The 15567-nt window shown below is 48.2% G+C and overlaps 1 protein-coding gene across 6 annotated transcripts in view; it reads right to left on the reverse strand.

Annotated features, from left to right (window-relative positions):
• PPP3CC (protein phosphatase 3 catalytic subunit gamma) overlaps nt 1–15567 on the reverse strand; it is a 35194-nt gene that overhangs the window by 14151 nt on the left and 5476 nt on the right. For all 6 annotated transcript variants that reach the window (XM_075523790.1, XM_075523788.1, XM_075523786.1 and 3 more), the window contains exons 2-3: nt 4702–4899; nt 4278–4402 (exon numbers count right to left, since the gene is read on the reverse strand). In XM_075523790.1, coding sequence (XP_075379905.1) covers nt 4278–4402; nt 4702–4899 — 323 coding nt within the window. The remainder of the gene's footprint in view (nt 1–4277; nt 4403–4701; nt 4900–15567) is intronic.

Genomic DNA, 15567 nt, shown 5'->3' on the forward strand with positions numbered 1-15567 from the left:
AACGACGAGTAAAGGACATTGAACAGCCCTCGCGAGCTCCGGAGGGGCTGGAACGAGGAACAAGGGAGGTTTCTACACTCGCATGCCTCAGACGCGTCCTGGCGTTTTGTAGAGATCCCAGACTTTCAAGGCACTGTGCCCAGGAATCGATTACTGCGTGTTTACAATAGCCTAGTAGCAACTCCAGACAATTATGGCTTACTAGGCTTAAATACGCTACTTCCCTCCCTATTCTGCCTATCGGTTCGAAGCCCAAAGCCAAGCAGTCATGCCCGTGCCCCCATTTGATTGCCCCCCCCTTTCACTCGCAAAGGGGAAAGCTTGGCAGGTAACGGCGGGGGAACTGCGAGAGGAATTGCTACCTGCAACCCAAAGCAAATGCAAGAGGGGCTGCTGCCAAACCTGCCCGCAACAAGCCACACCGTCATCTCTCACACCATTTACAAAACCCAGCTTTTACAAGAAAGCTATAAACATCGAGCCTGCCAGCTCTTCCCGGAGTCGGCACGGAAGAAACAGCACGGCAAAACTCCTGCATCTCGGTCCCGTGTTCGGCCCACCAATCTACCTTCGCTCGCACCTTACAACATTGACTGGATCGCTTTAATATTATTCTGGATAAAACAGTGCATTCGATCCTGGCAAGATTACTGTACATACAATTCCATAATTAGACAACGATCACATGTCCCATTGTAACTGGATTTGAAAAATTAGTCTGGCAAAGGTGTATGCCGTTATCATGCCATCTTTACTGACAAATCTCCTCTTTCCATACATTCTATTTTTGGTCATACTAATTGTTTCACTTTATAATTTAATAAAACAATTCTATTCATTGTATTCCAGCAGTTCTGGCTTCACGGACCAGGACGGTCCCTCATCGGCTAACATAGGCACAGACCTCTCTTGCGTAAGGGCTAGGAGATGTAACTAAAAGCATAAAGCACTTTGAAGGAAGCGTCTTTCCTGCTTACAGACTGATGAGAGAATCCTTCATCAGGATGCTGTCTCATCAGCATCTCCAAATGGAGGCGTTCAGCCCGATTTCCGTGCTGCCTGTCAACCCCGTCACTACAACATTTGAGTCCGTGGCCGGTTAGTCTCGCTGTCGCAGCGGGCTTTGTGGTACGGACCGAAAGCAAACGCTTTTGTGGAGTCCTCTTCCACTAGACATCAGCCGCCTCAGCTTTCACACGGTTGCTTCCCTCCCCTCTCCCCCCACAACTCTCTTCTTTAAAAAAAAACAAAAAAAAAACAAAACCAAAAAAACAAACCAACCAAACCACGCTTCATGGCCTCATTATACTTACTGGGAATGAACGTTTTTAAATGAGAATTTCCCTAAGCCAGAGGCCCAGAAATAATTTGTTGAAGACATCCAGCTGAGCTGATGAACAGAGGCTTTTGGGGTTTTTAAAGGTTTTGTCTGAGCCACAAACTGCTCCTTTTACCTTGACAACCAAATACTCACAGCAATGGGGAAAGCTTGCAAGGGTTATTTGGGCTGCTAACAAGCAACACAGTTTACCTTAACACCTCCTTGGCCCCCAGTTTTGCATCTTGTTTCCTGATTGCCTGCATCAGGATGCAATTATACAATTACCTCCTATTTCATTCAGTTAAAAGGTCATGATTATCAGCTGCTCTGGGCAGGCACTCGATAATATTCCCCACCCAGCACATGGATGCACAAGTTTGTGCGGTGACTCATGAAAGCCTGATGATGCTGGCTCTCTCCACCTTCCCAGCGGTAAAAGCACAGAGAAACCTGGATGCCTTTCCATCACCTGAGCCTCCGGGATACAGCGATCAAAACTCCAAACCCGAAACGCTCACAGATCAGCAATCTCCGCACTTCAGAGTCCAGCTGCTACGGCTTTGAATTTTACAGAAGTCTTTGCATTATATATATTTTTTTTTTATAAAGACACCCATTCTGCATTGTCAACTCTTTGCTTGTAGCGATCCTCCACATCAGCTGCAAACCTCATCTGGTTTCACTATAGAAACCAGTTTCTGCACACCTAGGTGGGAATCTCTTAAAACACATCGGCTGCACTTTGCAGTAGGTGGAAAGAAGAGGCACGCATCAATAGGAATAAGGGAATCAAGCCTTCTAGATTCTGCTTTATCAGTGACATTTGGATCAGCCCCCGCATGTACTAATCAAAGCCCACCCCGATTCATGAAAGATCAATGCTAGCTCTGTGGGGTAACGGAGCGCTCGGTGGCTTTCCCTCTGCAGATGCGGGGGGAAAGGGGAAGGAGAGTCAAGAGCAGCATGAAATAAAAACTTTCTGCTCAGAGCTGATGAAGACCGACTGCCCCAAGGGTCTCGAGCCCGAAAACAGTGGGCTGCCAGGCACAGGCCCTGGCTCAGAGTGTCAGGCCACAACAGAGACCTGATGAGGTTCACCTATAATTTTCAGCCCTTCCTCCTCAAAAAAACCCCAACCAAACAAAAAAAACCCCCGCCTCTTCCCACCACCTCTGTTCTCCAAGGCAGGCTCATCATCCATCCCCCTGGAATTCTTCCATACTATCGCAGCATCGAGAGACAAGGGCACTGATCGACGAGGGCACAGATCCCCAACTCAGGCACCCACTCCTGCAGATCTGGGAGTAAAATCCCCCTGTCAGATCAATCGCTGGGTAAGAGCAGAGAGTGGGAGAAGCACTTCACCACCCAGAATCTGTAAAATTCATGTGTAGACACAGGGTACGACAACTCTCGTTTGAAGGTTTCTTGGTTAATACAAAAAAAAAAAAATCCACATCTTAGCTCAGAAAGAGTTGCTGTGCTATAATATAATCTCTTTTCCAGGTAAATACACTTAAACTGCAAACCCGATTTGTGCAAGCCAAGCCATTTCAACAAGCGGTCAGATGCCTGTTCTTCCCCTTCCTCCCCAGGGGTTACGGGGCTCCTCCTGCCAGCACCACCAGAAATCCCAACAGCCGCAACCCCACCTTTCGAGCATCCGTCCCCACTACCCCGGAAACTGCTTGTCGTCACACTTTGGCTCACCATCAGTATTTAGGAACACACGAAGCACAAGGCTGGAAGTAAGCCAGAACGCTGCTAAAGCACAAGCTCTTGGCGGTACCCTCCTAAATCCTCTGCAGAATCCTTCAAAGAAGCACTTGCATTAACCGCCTTCATCGCTGTCCGCGAGAGTTCCTCCCCAAAATTTAACTGAGAAAGATTCCTCTGCAGACCCAACAGCTCAGCTATTCCTGTACTGTGGTATACACCCTCCCTCTTCGAAGAGAAACCACTTACTCTGTTATTCCAGGCCAGTTTTGCCACCTTTTATGCCCCTGTTTCCCCAAACGCCCCCCTTTACGTTGCCTCCAACTGAAATAAGCACTCCTTTTCCATCCAGCTCTGCCTCTGCGAAACCAGAAGGCAGCAATCCCTTGGGGTTTGCAGCATTTGCCAATAGCTCTCCCATACTGCCTGCTCGGTCGCTCCCAGGCCTTCAGTGAGCCAGCAGCAACCACGGGGACCCATCGATTACTTTGCCCTTTAAGACCAAGAACTCGCAGCGTTACCCCGTACTTGGTCGGTGGCATCCCACAGAGCTGCAAAATCCTAACACGACGGCAGATGTTTGGCTGATGTCTGTAAGGTGACAGCGTTATTGTGACAAGGCAGATTGTCACACGGGCACAGCATGGCTAGATACGCAATTAAATGCCTCGGCACTAAGCTCCCGGGTCACAGCGAGATGTACAACCACCCAGGTGATTTATTGCTCCTTTCTCCTGACCCCGTCTCTGGCATTGCAAGGTTGATGCTTTCAGGGGGACAGTAGGGAAGCAGTGACTCAGTAGTGTAGCGCTTTCTTTTCCCTGCTAAGCCGAATCCTGCAAGTTTTTAAACATTTGCTTCCCACTGCCTGGTAGGATCCTGTTGCCTGCAACATACAATCAACTCTCCCTCTTGTTCCCCTGACTGACAGCTACAAGTGATATTAAAACTCAAGTTCAGAAGCTAGAGTTTAGTCATTAACCCCACTGCTGCTGTTTAACTCTGTCACTGGGTGAGGACCCATTTCAAAATCATTTGGACATCACAAATTACTTTTTTTGGCATTTGGAAATCACTTTTCTGCCAAAAATCATACCATAAGTTACCTACAACATGTTCTTCCTTGCACGCAGATAGACTAGAGCGTAAAATCCAGCATAAGAGAGGTCTATATTTGCTAGTTTAGTTCAACACTTTCGGCTAGTTTAGTACTAGCTAAAGGCTCAACTTTATTTGTCACCTCTATACTGAAGTAGCCTCTGTCCACGTAGTCTCCCAGGAAGAGGTAGCGGGTGTTATTGGGTGATCCTCCGACTTCAAACAACTTCATCAGGTCAAAAAACTGCCCATGAATGTCACCGCACACTAGGGGAGGAAGAACAGCACAAAAGAGGGACAGAATTACATGCTAAGAAAAGAAAGGTCATGACAGCAACAAGGAGCATAGCATGGCTGTGCTCTGACCCCAGCCACCCCTGCTTTACATCCAGCTTCTGCAAAGATGTACTCGATCTACACCAGCAAAATCCTCTCTTCTGAGAGTTCAGGCAATTTAAAAAAACCTTGCTGATGGAAGGAACACAGCAGAAAACCTGCTACTTTGAGCAGCTCGTGTTTCCTAGATGGCCCTTATTTAGGGCTCCAGCCGCAGAAAGCTCTCTGACCTGTGATCGGAGCCTCCACTTCAATCATTGTCTTCTCGTGCCTAAGGATGGCAGCCCCATCGTTGATGATCTTCAGCGCCGCATCCTCTTCCAGGCGCCCTTCCTTTACCAAGTGGCTCTTCAAGACGTCAAGCCTAGGCTTCCCATCCTCAAACACCTCCTTCAGAGTGAGCCGCTGCGTGGGAGGAAATGGGACAGCTGGAAATGGAAGTGAAGAAGTTAGCAACATGTCTCTTTTCGGGGGGAGGGGGGAAAGAATTACAGTCTTTTCAGCAGGAGGCTTTCGTTCCAAGCCTCAAGACGAGCATACACTCAGAAACATACTTTCACTGAAATTATGCTCTCAAATACGGAAAGAAGAAAAGCTATGCTGCCAGAGCAACTGAATACTTCCCTCAGCATGTTTAAAAAGCCACCGTATGCAGACTAAATGCCATATGCATCCGCAGAAAACGCAGGCACCAAAGCTGTCTCCTAATTCAGTGGGGTTAGTTGTCATCCTAATGTTGCACTAAAACAGGACTGCATGCAAATATCAGCAAAAGCAGGAGAAAAACACACCGGTTCCCAGGAACTGGCAATTAAGGTAGGAGGACCAATATGTAAAATTCTCGCTTATCAGGAAACCGCACATACCCATAAAGCAGCAGCTGCCTTTACCAGGCAACAACCTCGCACCTCTCAGTATGGGCCAGTTCAAAAAACTTAACCCCAAGCTTAGTAATTGGTAAATCTTGATGGAACCCAATATTTAGGGCAAGTTAAGGCCTCATCTATTTGCCACACATTCCCTGGTTTTTAAATCTAGATAGAAAAACACCCCATCAAAAGCCATTATTATTATTTTCATGCTAGGCAATTGTAGTATTTGTGAGAAGGTGACCTCTAGCAGAAACGAAGCATATGAAACAAAAATAATAGTTACAAGTGAGACCCATCTGACTTCCTCATCTACCTTCTCCTGGGCCTGGCTAATTTAAAAAAGAGAAAGATGGAGAACGCATGACCCCCGCATAATATTTAAAAGCTATATAGTGTGTTGATTTAAAATAAATTCCAGGAAGGAGGCCTGGATGTTTGGGAAAAAGAGAAAAACTGGAAGCGAAATCCTGTCAAACAGCCCCAAACGCGTGGCCCAGCTGCCGGCTCCCGCGCACCACAGAGCAATTTGCATCTTATCACAGCGATGCAGCGCAGAGATCATCTCAGGTCCCGGAGTCCATTTCCTTCTCAAAACATCTCGAATAACCAGCGTCTCCTCGGTCCTCTGGCTTCAGCCCTTTCAACACCCCCAGGTCACAGCAGGACCAAAACGATTACGACCAAGCCCTTGCCGAGGGAGCGATCCTGCAGTATGGATGAGGATGAGATGCTGGGATGGGTTTTGCTTTGGGGTGCTCCCTGGGGCGTTGCACACTCGTGCTGCACGCACAGCGGCATGCACAGCCCCAAGAAAAGCCTCTTACCCCCGTGCGGGTACCGCAGGGAGCTGCCGCTCACCCTCCCGGCCTTAGGGACAGAGCACAACTCTGCAAAAGCTCTTGGAGGCACCGCTGTCCGGAAGACCGCAGGCAGCCGGACAGACCGCCTGATCTTTGCTGGGCATCCCCCAGACCACCCCAAAAATCTAGAAGGCAAACGGGCCTTTTACAGCCATTTTAATGATGCCGGTGCCAGTCTGCTTCTGAGTAAGCAGTACCTCCAACACACGCCGCGTGTAACGAAACCCACTCACTAGATAATGTACCATCGCTTCCACATCTCCCGCTTCTGATGCGATCATGTCATGTGGTGAAAGACAGATTTGCACTTAACTGTAATCCAGCTAGAGAAGAAAAATATCTGATATGCAAATGAAGTTGATGTCCTTACCCAGCACCCAGTAAAGATATCCCATATGCCAAACTATGTTGAATTTAACAGGCAAAACGATAGTGCTGGTCAAATAACACAGTGACTAACAGTAATGCAACCGATCTCTTTTAAATGCAAATAGAGCAGCTATTTCGCTTGGAAACCCAGGGGGCAGAGAGAAAAAGCAGAGAGGGAGCACAAGAGATCCTTTGCAGCTGAACATCAATTTTCAAATAACGTGAAATGTAGGACAGAGGAGAACAAGAGCGGATATAATGAAAGGGGAGCCGGTGCCCGCAATAAGGTGGCCCTCTTTCATCGGTCGCTTTGGAAGTTTTGCTCTGCTGGGTACTTGCTAAGTGCCCCGCATGCCTTGAACGGTCCAGGGCACACACAGCGCTTTCCCCACGGAGCTGCCAATTAAAGACGTTTAAGCAAGCCCCCTGCTTATGCCAACACAGGTTGGACAACATTTTTTTACTGCATATATTGCTCATCTCTCCAGCCAAAAGAAAAAAAAAAGGTGACCCCTCTGGTTACCGATGAAAAACTTGACATTTTGCAGAATTTCACATATTTTTCCCCTCCTGCACTCTCTGGATCTGTGTAAGGACGGCAGCGTTTGCACTGCAGGAGGAGGCAGAGGGAAGCTGCAGGTCTGACACAAATAGGTTCAGCTGGAACAAGGGAGGCCAAAAGGAGCTGGGTGGAAACGTGGGCATGGGACTTGGAGCGAGGGGCGACGGAGGCTTTGGGACTGCCTGCCATTAAGTGACTGGAAAATGATTTGTAAGTACTTCTACAAACTGGGCAGTTGTCCTAGCATCTGCCATCTGACTCCAAGGGAAGTGAGAGAGCACTTGAAGGTCAAATGATTTATAAGGAAGAGAACAGAGAAATACAAACCGTTCGGCTCCATATTCCCCATCGTCCCAGGCTTTCAAACACGGTCCCAGACTCCAGAGCCACCCTAACAAAGTAAAAAGCCCACAGAAGTCGGGACGGAGAGCTTAATGGAGATGGCATGCGACCACAAGAGCAGTACTGCCCATCACACAATTCAGAAGAGATCCATGAAAAGCTCCTGGCATGCTCTGCTTTGCCTTTTCTTGGTAGCCCTAGCAAGCAGAGTTATGCAAGATAAAATATGAGGCTACGCCGATGTGAGCAGCCAAGAACTTTTATGTAAGTTCCCTCGCTGGCTTTGCACGGCTCCACTCCCACAAGGAGCTGGGCACGATAAGGAATCGGCTTCTCCTCTGCTGTGCCTGTCTGCCAGCCAGGCTGCAGCCAGCATGGAGAAAAACCTGCTCCAAAGATGCCAGAGAGACCAGCACCACGCTGGGGATGCACACACACACACACAAAGATCTCACGCTAGGCAAGGGATTACTCCGCATCGCCCCTGTTTTCTACTTGCTATGCTTCCTGCTAACCCACTCCAGAAAAGATTTCTCAATTCCCCGAGCCGGTCGTGCAGTGTTGGAGCAGACACTCGTGCCGTGGCGCACCCAGAGCTGTCGAGTACTTCAAAAGCTTCGTGGGGGCTGCATGAAAAAATCCTCCACGCACCAGAGAGTCACGAGAAGCATGCACTGGAGCCCAAGCGCGGGCAAAACCGAAACCCAGCGATGCCTGTTTCCCCCATGCAGCAGGGGATGAGGACGAGTACTTAAGTAATTAGTGTTGTCAAAGCAAGTAATCCTGTTAGCCAGCATAACCCGTGTAAGGGCTTTAGTCAACTCAGTGCAAGCGGTTATCTGATGCACAAATATCCACTTTTTTAAAGATCTGAATTTTATCCTTATTCATGCTCAACTCTGGTGGAGTGACCAGCGCAGCAGGAGGGTGCGGAGGAAGGGGGCTCCTCCCGCAGCCAGCCTGGGCTCACAGACAGCGGGAGCAACGCTGGCACGGCCGTCAGAGCAAAAGCTGACCTGAAATCTTGCAGCCCCAGGGCGCTGAGAAGGGTGGAAGAGTCTTGCCCGCTTCCTGCTCCTATCTGCAAAATGGGGAAATAACTCTTTATCTCACAAAAAAATGCTGTGCCTGGTCACAGACTGCCCAAGCAGCGCAAAGATACAGTGTGCTAAACTCATCCTCAGAGCTAGCTCCTTCTGTGCGCTGCCTGCAGACAATAATTGACAAAAATGATGGATAAAATAGTTCACAACATTGCGAGCAGCAAGTGTGGCTATCTTCGTGCCATCTTCCCTTTGTATACAAAACCATGTGTGGCACCCAGTCTAGTTTAAATAGTGAAATCCTTAGGTCCGAGACTTATAATTTTGCAAGGGCATCAAAACACACTCTGCAGATTGCTCCTGCGAAAAGACTACAATTCCCACTGTACTAACAGGACATATGCTGTCCGCCAAATCACAAACAAAAGGACACAAATGCAAGTGAACTTTTGAGGTATAAAATAGATTAAAAGGTCAGCTGCGCTTGAGGGAATCCAGCAAGAGGACCGTGGTACCTTTGCTAGACTATGGTGCAAGACTCCGTTTACTACAAAATTAATGCAGATTTTATTTGCCAGTCCAGGAGCAAGTGGGTATTCGCAGCACTTCGAGAGGACATGGATAGTTAGGGATGGGAGAATTTGACAAAAAGCTGCTTCTCTACCACCAACTCTACAAAACCAGAGTGCTCACAGCCCATTCATTTGCCCCTCGGTGCAAAAAGACTATATTCCTCCAGGAAAAAAGCCTGTGCTGTATTTCTACATCTGTACTTAAGCTATGCCCCTATTAAACTTCACCACGGCTCTTCCAGCACAGATTGGGTTGGACCACAATCTATCGTGCATCTTCCTAAGAGGGTGGTTGAAACGAAGCAAAGATCCTCTCCTCCCAGGACCAGAGGCAGTAGCAGCAGACAGAGCCGGGCTGACTGATCCACACCTCCAGAAAGAGCCAGTACCATGGAAGAGAAAACAAAGTGATCCTTAAATTATTGTTTATATATCTGAGAGTCCCTCGGATGACTGTACAAAGCAACAAAGCGAGATTCATTACTGAAAAAGGAGCAAGTGCTATTTGCCTGAAGGGGCAGCTACAGCGAAACTCAGTTTGTTCCCTGAGTGGCTGGGTTTCTAAGGAAGAAGAGGTGTCCTCTCACCCTGGGGTGCGTGGGGCTTCAAGTCCAAAAATCATCCAAGACTAAACATGCTCAATAATAAACTTGAGAGAGATTTCTCTGCGACTCCTGACACCCATCTGGGAATGAATCTGAAGAGCATTGAATGCAATAGCCCCCTTCCCTGCTTGCTCCTCATCAAATGAGTGATATTGCAGATAGACAGTTGAACAGATGGTTACAGATGCACTTTGGAGAGAAAAAAAAGTACATTTTGGGCATTCTGAAGCACCAGTACAGCTCAGACAAAACTAAGCACAAGTAAAAGCTGTCTTTTCTTATGCTTGGACACACGATGTAAGGTACTAACAGCTTCCCATTACTGCACCCTCTCCAGCTCTGCTTCAGAAGGCATCTGAAATATTTGGTGGACGTTCAGCTCAGGGTTTGACGACTGGGGATGACAGATGTCCATCTGCCACAACGGAGATCTGGCCACCAGATCTGGCTGTCAAAGGTAGAAACGTTCACAGGGAAAAGCCTGCATGGGAGCTGTCTGTACCCCCTTTGAAAGGCAGAGAGAAAGCCGCCTCCTGCATTGAGCTGTGCATAGCATGAGCAGCAGGTCAGGGCTTTCCCCCCCCCCCCCAATTTCCAAATAGCCCAATGTTATTTTTATCAGACATTCCTATTCGCGTTCACACCTAACCTACATTCGTCTATTCAGAGTTGAGTCCGGGGCTCAAACGGAGCCAGCTGAGAGTCAATAACCTGGAGAAGTTCAGCAACGAAAAGCAACAGCAATACCATTTTGTGCTTGCAGAAAGCTTAAGTTTCAGGATCGTGCAGAGCTTTCACAGTCATTAACAGGGAACAAACCCTTGATGGCAAGTGATGGATGCCATCGTTACCTACAGCAACGCTCCAGCCAACCTGCTTCAGTGCTTCTCTATTAGGGGGTCCAGACCACAAGCAAGGATGGGTTGAACCTCAGCAGCTACAGTCACATTCAAAGCTGTGGTTAATCCTAATATTTAGTAGCAACTACCCAATTTTCCATGGAATAATCTTTATTTTCTTGAAATTACGAACCATACAAATTTCTGGTCATAAAACACCGAGATGTCTTTGCTTTAAGAAGCCCTAAGCTGGTCTGCATGAAATTTTCTCTCCCTTGGGGTGCCTCAGTGCAAGTTTACATGAGAGTCTGCAAAAACAGATGTATGCTTGATACCAATTTTTCAAAGCCTGGACCAAGCCCTGACAAATAATCTGTGTCATTTTTCAGTCTGAAGCAGTGCTGGCACAGGCACCCTGACCCTGCTATGTCAGAGAACTACTGCTCTCCAGCTACAGAAGCTATGTGGAAACAAAGTGATCATGAAGTGGAGTAAGTATATTGCTCCTCCAGCCTCCTACCACCTGAGAAAATAAGTAACTTTGCCCCTTGCCACCTGATTGCGCTAACATAAATAACATCAACATCTCAGAAGAGTCACTAAATAAAGCAAACACCCTCCTTGCATAAATGCAGCAAGAGCCATAAACGATTACTACTGCCATTTCTGTCCACCCTCCTCCAAACTTTTGCATGTTCTTTCTACTCTTCCAAGGGTAGCAATTTTCCTTTTTCATGATGAATAAGAGACCCTGGGTTTCAGAAGCTCCAAGCACACACAAAATGGAGCAAAAAGAGTTTTGTTTCCCACCCCTGGAAGAGCTGCAGGAGGACCCAGCCCTGCGCACAGCTCCTGCGCTGAGCATCAACCAAAACCATCACGCACCCCGTCCCCGTTAACAGAGAGTATCTGGCACACAAGACTTTGGGTATCTTTCTCATCCATTTTGCAAGTGTAAATTCCTACTGAATGGCAGCTCCTTCAAATACAGAGGAGCATTAAATGCAGTTCATAATGCCCCAGTTTTATCCGAAACTAGTCAGAGCTGTGCTGCTGGAGCTCAAGCCAGCCTCCCAGTGTGCAACTGGTTCAGAGAGCTTGCTCTGCTGCTTACCTCGAGCCAGATTCCTTTTTGTAGGACAACCAGAATATCTCCTCACAATAACCCTAAAAATATCTGTATTGTACATTGAATTCTACCAAGCTGAACGATTTCTTCAAAGGGGGAGAGACATGGTCATCACGATACTAGAGTCGAGCAAAACTGAGAAAGACTTATCAACTGAACCCCTATCAGCAAATCTGTCTTTACCTTATCAACTACCTTTCAGTCATTCAAGGAGTAACACCCAAATTTTGAGGCCATGTTGACTCTCGGTTACTAGAATCTGGCACACACAGTCTATGCAGAAGCCAGGTGCATTTAATTCCAAAAAAAGCAAGTGACAGCCCTCTGCATCAAAACGCAAATACAAACATACCGTGTGCCAAACGAGCATAACCCAGGCCATGCTTAAAGCTCCCACGGACCCACAGAAATACTAACTGCAATGCCAAGAGCCTAGGAAATCATAAAAGCTACCTAAATCAAAGTCCATCCATGCATTTCAGAAGCCGTACAGCCTCTAAAACCTTATAGCTACCTGAACTGAGCTCATGGACTCCTAAAAACTTTAATCGGGATAGAAGGCAATTATCCTTAAACTGTTCTTCTGCTGGCAAAACATCTAGCACCAACAGTAAATAGTGTTATCAGACTAGGGAAAAAAAAGGGGTGCCTTTGCCAAAGTAAACCACGGCTACTCAAGGAGGGTTCACCGACAGAGTTGTGTGCCAAGGTTTGCCACGGTAGGCAAGCCCAGAGGCAGCTACGATGGCCCCTTGCCGGGCTGCTGACCTGCGAGGTGGAGCTGGCACTCTGCTCCCTCTCTGCGCTCCTCAAGGAGCCGGGTGAGATTAAAACTGGGAGTATTTAATTAGAACAGAGGTGACTTAAGACTGTCACCGCACATCAGCCACCCAGCTCTCAGCCAGGAGAGCCATCCGCAAAGCTTTCCCCACGTCAATCAGCTCTTCATGCCGGGGTTCCTGCCCCACCACCAAAAAGAAAGCCGAACCTCGGCCGCAGCCGAGACCCAGATCCACGCTGCAGTGTTAGTCTTGCTCTTGCCAAAGCGCCGTGCGGCTCAGAGACTGTCTCCAAACCTCACTCGGTGGGCACTCAATTTCCTCAGCCTCCTTGGGAACGATGCAGACAGTAGAATCGTACCTTCCTTGCAAGGTCTGTCAAGTTTCCAGCGCCTGCATCGCTACGCATAGGTCCCTCTCTTAATGACCAGCACTGATGCGGATTTGCCTGGGATTGTCATTGAGACAATCTGTCCAGAGCGAATTCCTCTGCTGGGGACGCGGGCTCCTTACATCACCGAGTGCCAACTCACCAACGACTGTCAAGGAGAGCACGTAAGCCCTCAATACCAGCCTGGAAAAAAATCTCTTTTGAGAGCCTCAAGCTTTATAGACTTTCCAGCAATTAAAAATACATGTATTCCTACAAAAGAATCACTCAACGGCACACCGACCCACAGCAAACCTGGCGTCTTCCTCTCAACAGGTCCATCGGTGGGATGGTCTCTCAGCCGACTCGAGGGGGTCACTGCTAAGCTTGAGTGAAAAAGAAAAAAGGAAAAGAAAAAGGCCGAGGTCTACAGCAAACAGCTGCAGCTACTTAAAAAAAAGTGAGCTCACCAAAGGAGACGGGAGGGGATTCCTAGATGTCAGCAGGCAGGGAAATTCACCACCTGTTTCACAAGGTTAGCAAGCTGCCAGCGCGTCCACTAATAGATCATTAATACAAGAACAGCGGGGTCTTTGTGTCAAAGGCAAATCCCCCACCTGCTGATGAATGTAAATCTGACCCCACCACCGGCAGCGGCAGGGGAGGGGGTGCTGGCTCCAGTTTTAAAGCTACTTTAAGCAGACACAATTTCGCACATCGCGTACTTTCAAGACCGCGCTCAGGATGACGTTGTAGGCAGTAATCGGCTGCTCCACATGGGAAACGTAAAAAAAAAAAAAAAAAAACAACACCCAGAAAAACTCGGGCTGGAGCCCAAGCACTGTGCTAGAAGCATGCAGAGCCCAGCCTGCAGGCCCTTGGAGAAGCGACTGTTTCATGGCATCCAGCAAAAGGTGGTCACATCATCGATAAATGAGAATTTGAGCACTTGCAATCACCACTGCAGCAAAAAGAGACCAATTCACACACAATAGAGGTCTAGGTTTCTCTTCCCATCTCACGCCTTAATGCTTCAACCTGAGCTGCATTCGCACTGGATCAAAATAGCACTGGTTAAAACATTTCTTGCAATGCGCTTACTCCAATGTTTGACATTTATACCCACGTATCACCTTATAGCCACACAGAGGTGCAGACGGTCTGAAGGGAGCTGCAAACTAATTAAAATCTTCCCAGCGGCCACACTGGAGATCAGCCAGGGCAGCTTTCTTGCAAACCAAAGAGTAAGTAGCCCAATAAATGGGCTAAATAAGTTCTAGCAATGTTTTCAGAGCAGCTTCACAGACCTTCACGTGCTCGATGACAGGAGCCCCCAGTTTTCGCTGAAACTGCAAAAACAGTCCTCTGCGCTGCTGTTCAGGGTCTTCCTCCAGGAAACCTTTGCGATATATATGCAAGACATCACCTTTGGGATAATATTCTCACTGCTGTTTGAGAAGCCATTTTACCACGTTCGCTACACCTCAGCGACTGATAAAAGGGAATATATCCTAGAGCAGGCTAGGGAACCAAAGACTCTTACTGGGATCACTGTTGACACCACTTCTCCCTGTTTTCCTGACATTCACCCCGAACCACTTGTCTTACACAGGGGAGATCCTTGCACACTCTCACCAGATCCGGCTCGGAGCAGGGAAAGTGCTTTAAACTCAGGTCTTATAGCCACCACCATTGCAAAGGTATTCACTAAGGGGGGGGAAGCACTCAGAAGCGAGGAGATTGATGTAGACTTCTGGAGAGATAAACCCCCACAAGCCCTCTCCCGGCAGCGTACCCAGGCTCCCAGCTGGAAGAGGTCGCATTACTCAACACGCTCACATCCACCTCTGCTCCTAATGGAAACACAGCGAGATCCTATTAAGGCTTCAGAACTGGAGATGCGGCAGCTAGAGACAACAGCGAGGTTTTGCTTCGGAGGCTGGAGGTCTGAAGTCAGAGTGCAGCCCGGATAGCGTGACGCTCCTCTCCCTGCCAGCGAAATCTTTAAAAGCTGCACTGAGATTTCTTTTTCCTAGCGCTTTTGAGCACCCAGGAGCACCCACCCATCACTCTCCATCTCACCTCTGGTCCATGTCATCCTAACCAGAGATGCTCTGGGTGCAGAGCTGCTCCCCATCCCTCCCTCTGCCCCTACACCAAGCTCCCTGCCCTGAAGGGTTTTCGCAGTACACCTGACCTGGCTCTCAAGTGTCATTGGCATATGCCTCTTCGGCACCGCGAGCCTGGCAGACCGGCCTCCAAGAGCCATTCAGAGCCAAGTCTTGCATTATAGGATAATGCTGATGCCTTTACGTAGCCTGTTTCCTCGCTCCCACTGCTTAATGATGTCTAATTCCATTACCATCCAAGACATTAACGCGCTGTACGTCTAGTAAACACGCCCGCCATCCCAACGCAACCTGCAGAGGAGCACAAGGCATCGAACAAGGGAACACCTGGAAAACCAGCCAAGCTGGGAAGGAGCCCGGACAAATATAGGTCTCCGAGGAGTATCTTTAGATTAGCAGGCGGCTCTGCCCCCACCGAGACCCCAGGATTTACCTAAATAGCTCCCTTCATCACAAGCAGCCCAGCGTTCATTGCTATTTTAAGCCAGCACCCTGCCCTACTTCCTAAGGAACAGCCTGCCTTCTCCTGCCCATGCAACCAAACGAGCACCAAAACCATTACAGCTAGGAGACCAATTCCTCTCAACCCCACCTTCTTTTATTAAATGAAAAATACTATTTCGGC

The sequence above is a fragment of the Mycteria americana genome, chromosome 23, assembly GCF_035582795.1.
Source record: "Mycteria americana isolate JAX WOST 10 ecotype Jacksonville Zoo and Gardens chromosome 23, USCA_MyAme_1.0, whole genome shotgun sequence".
In the NCBI taxonomy this organism is placed as follows: domain Eukaryota; kingdom Metazoa; phylum Chordata; class Aves; order Ciconiiformes; family Ciconiidae; genus Mycteria; species Mycteria americana.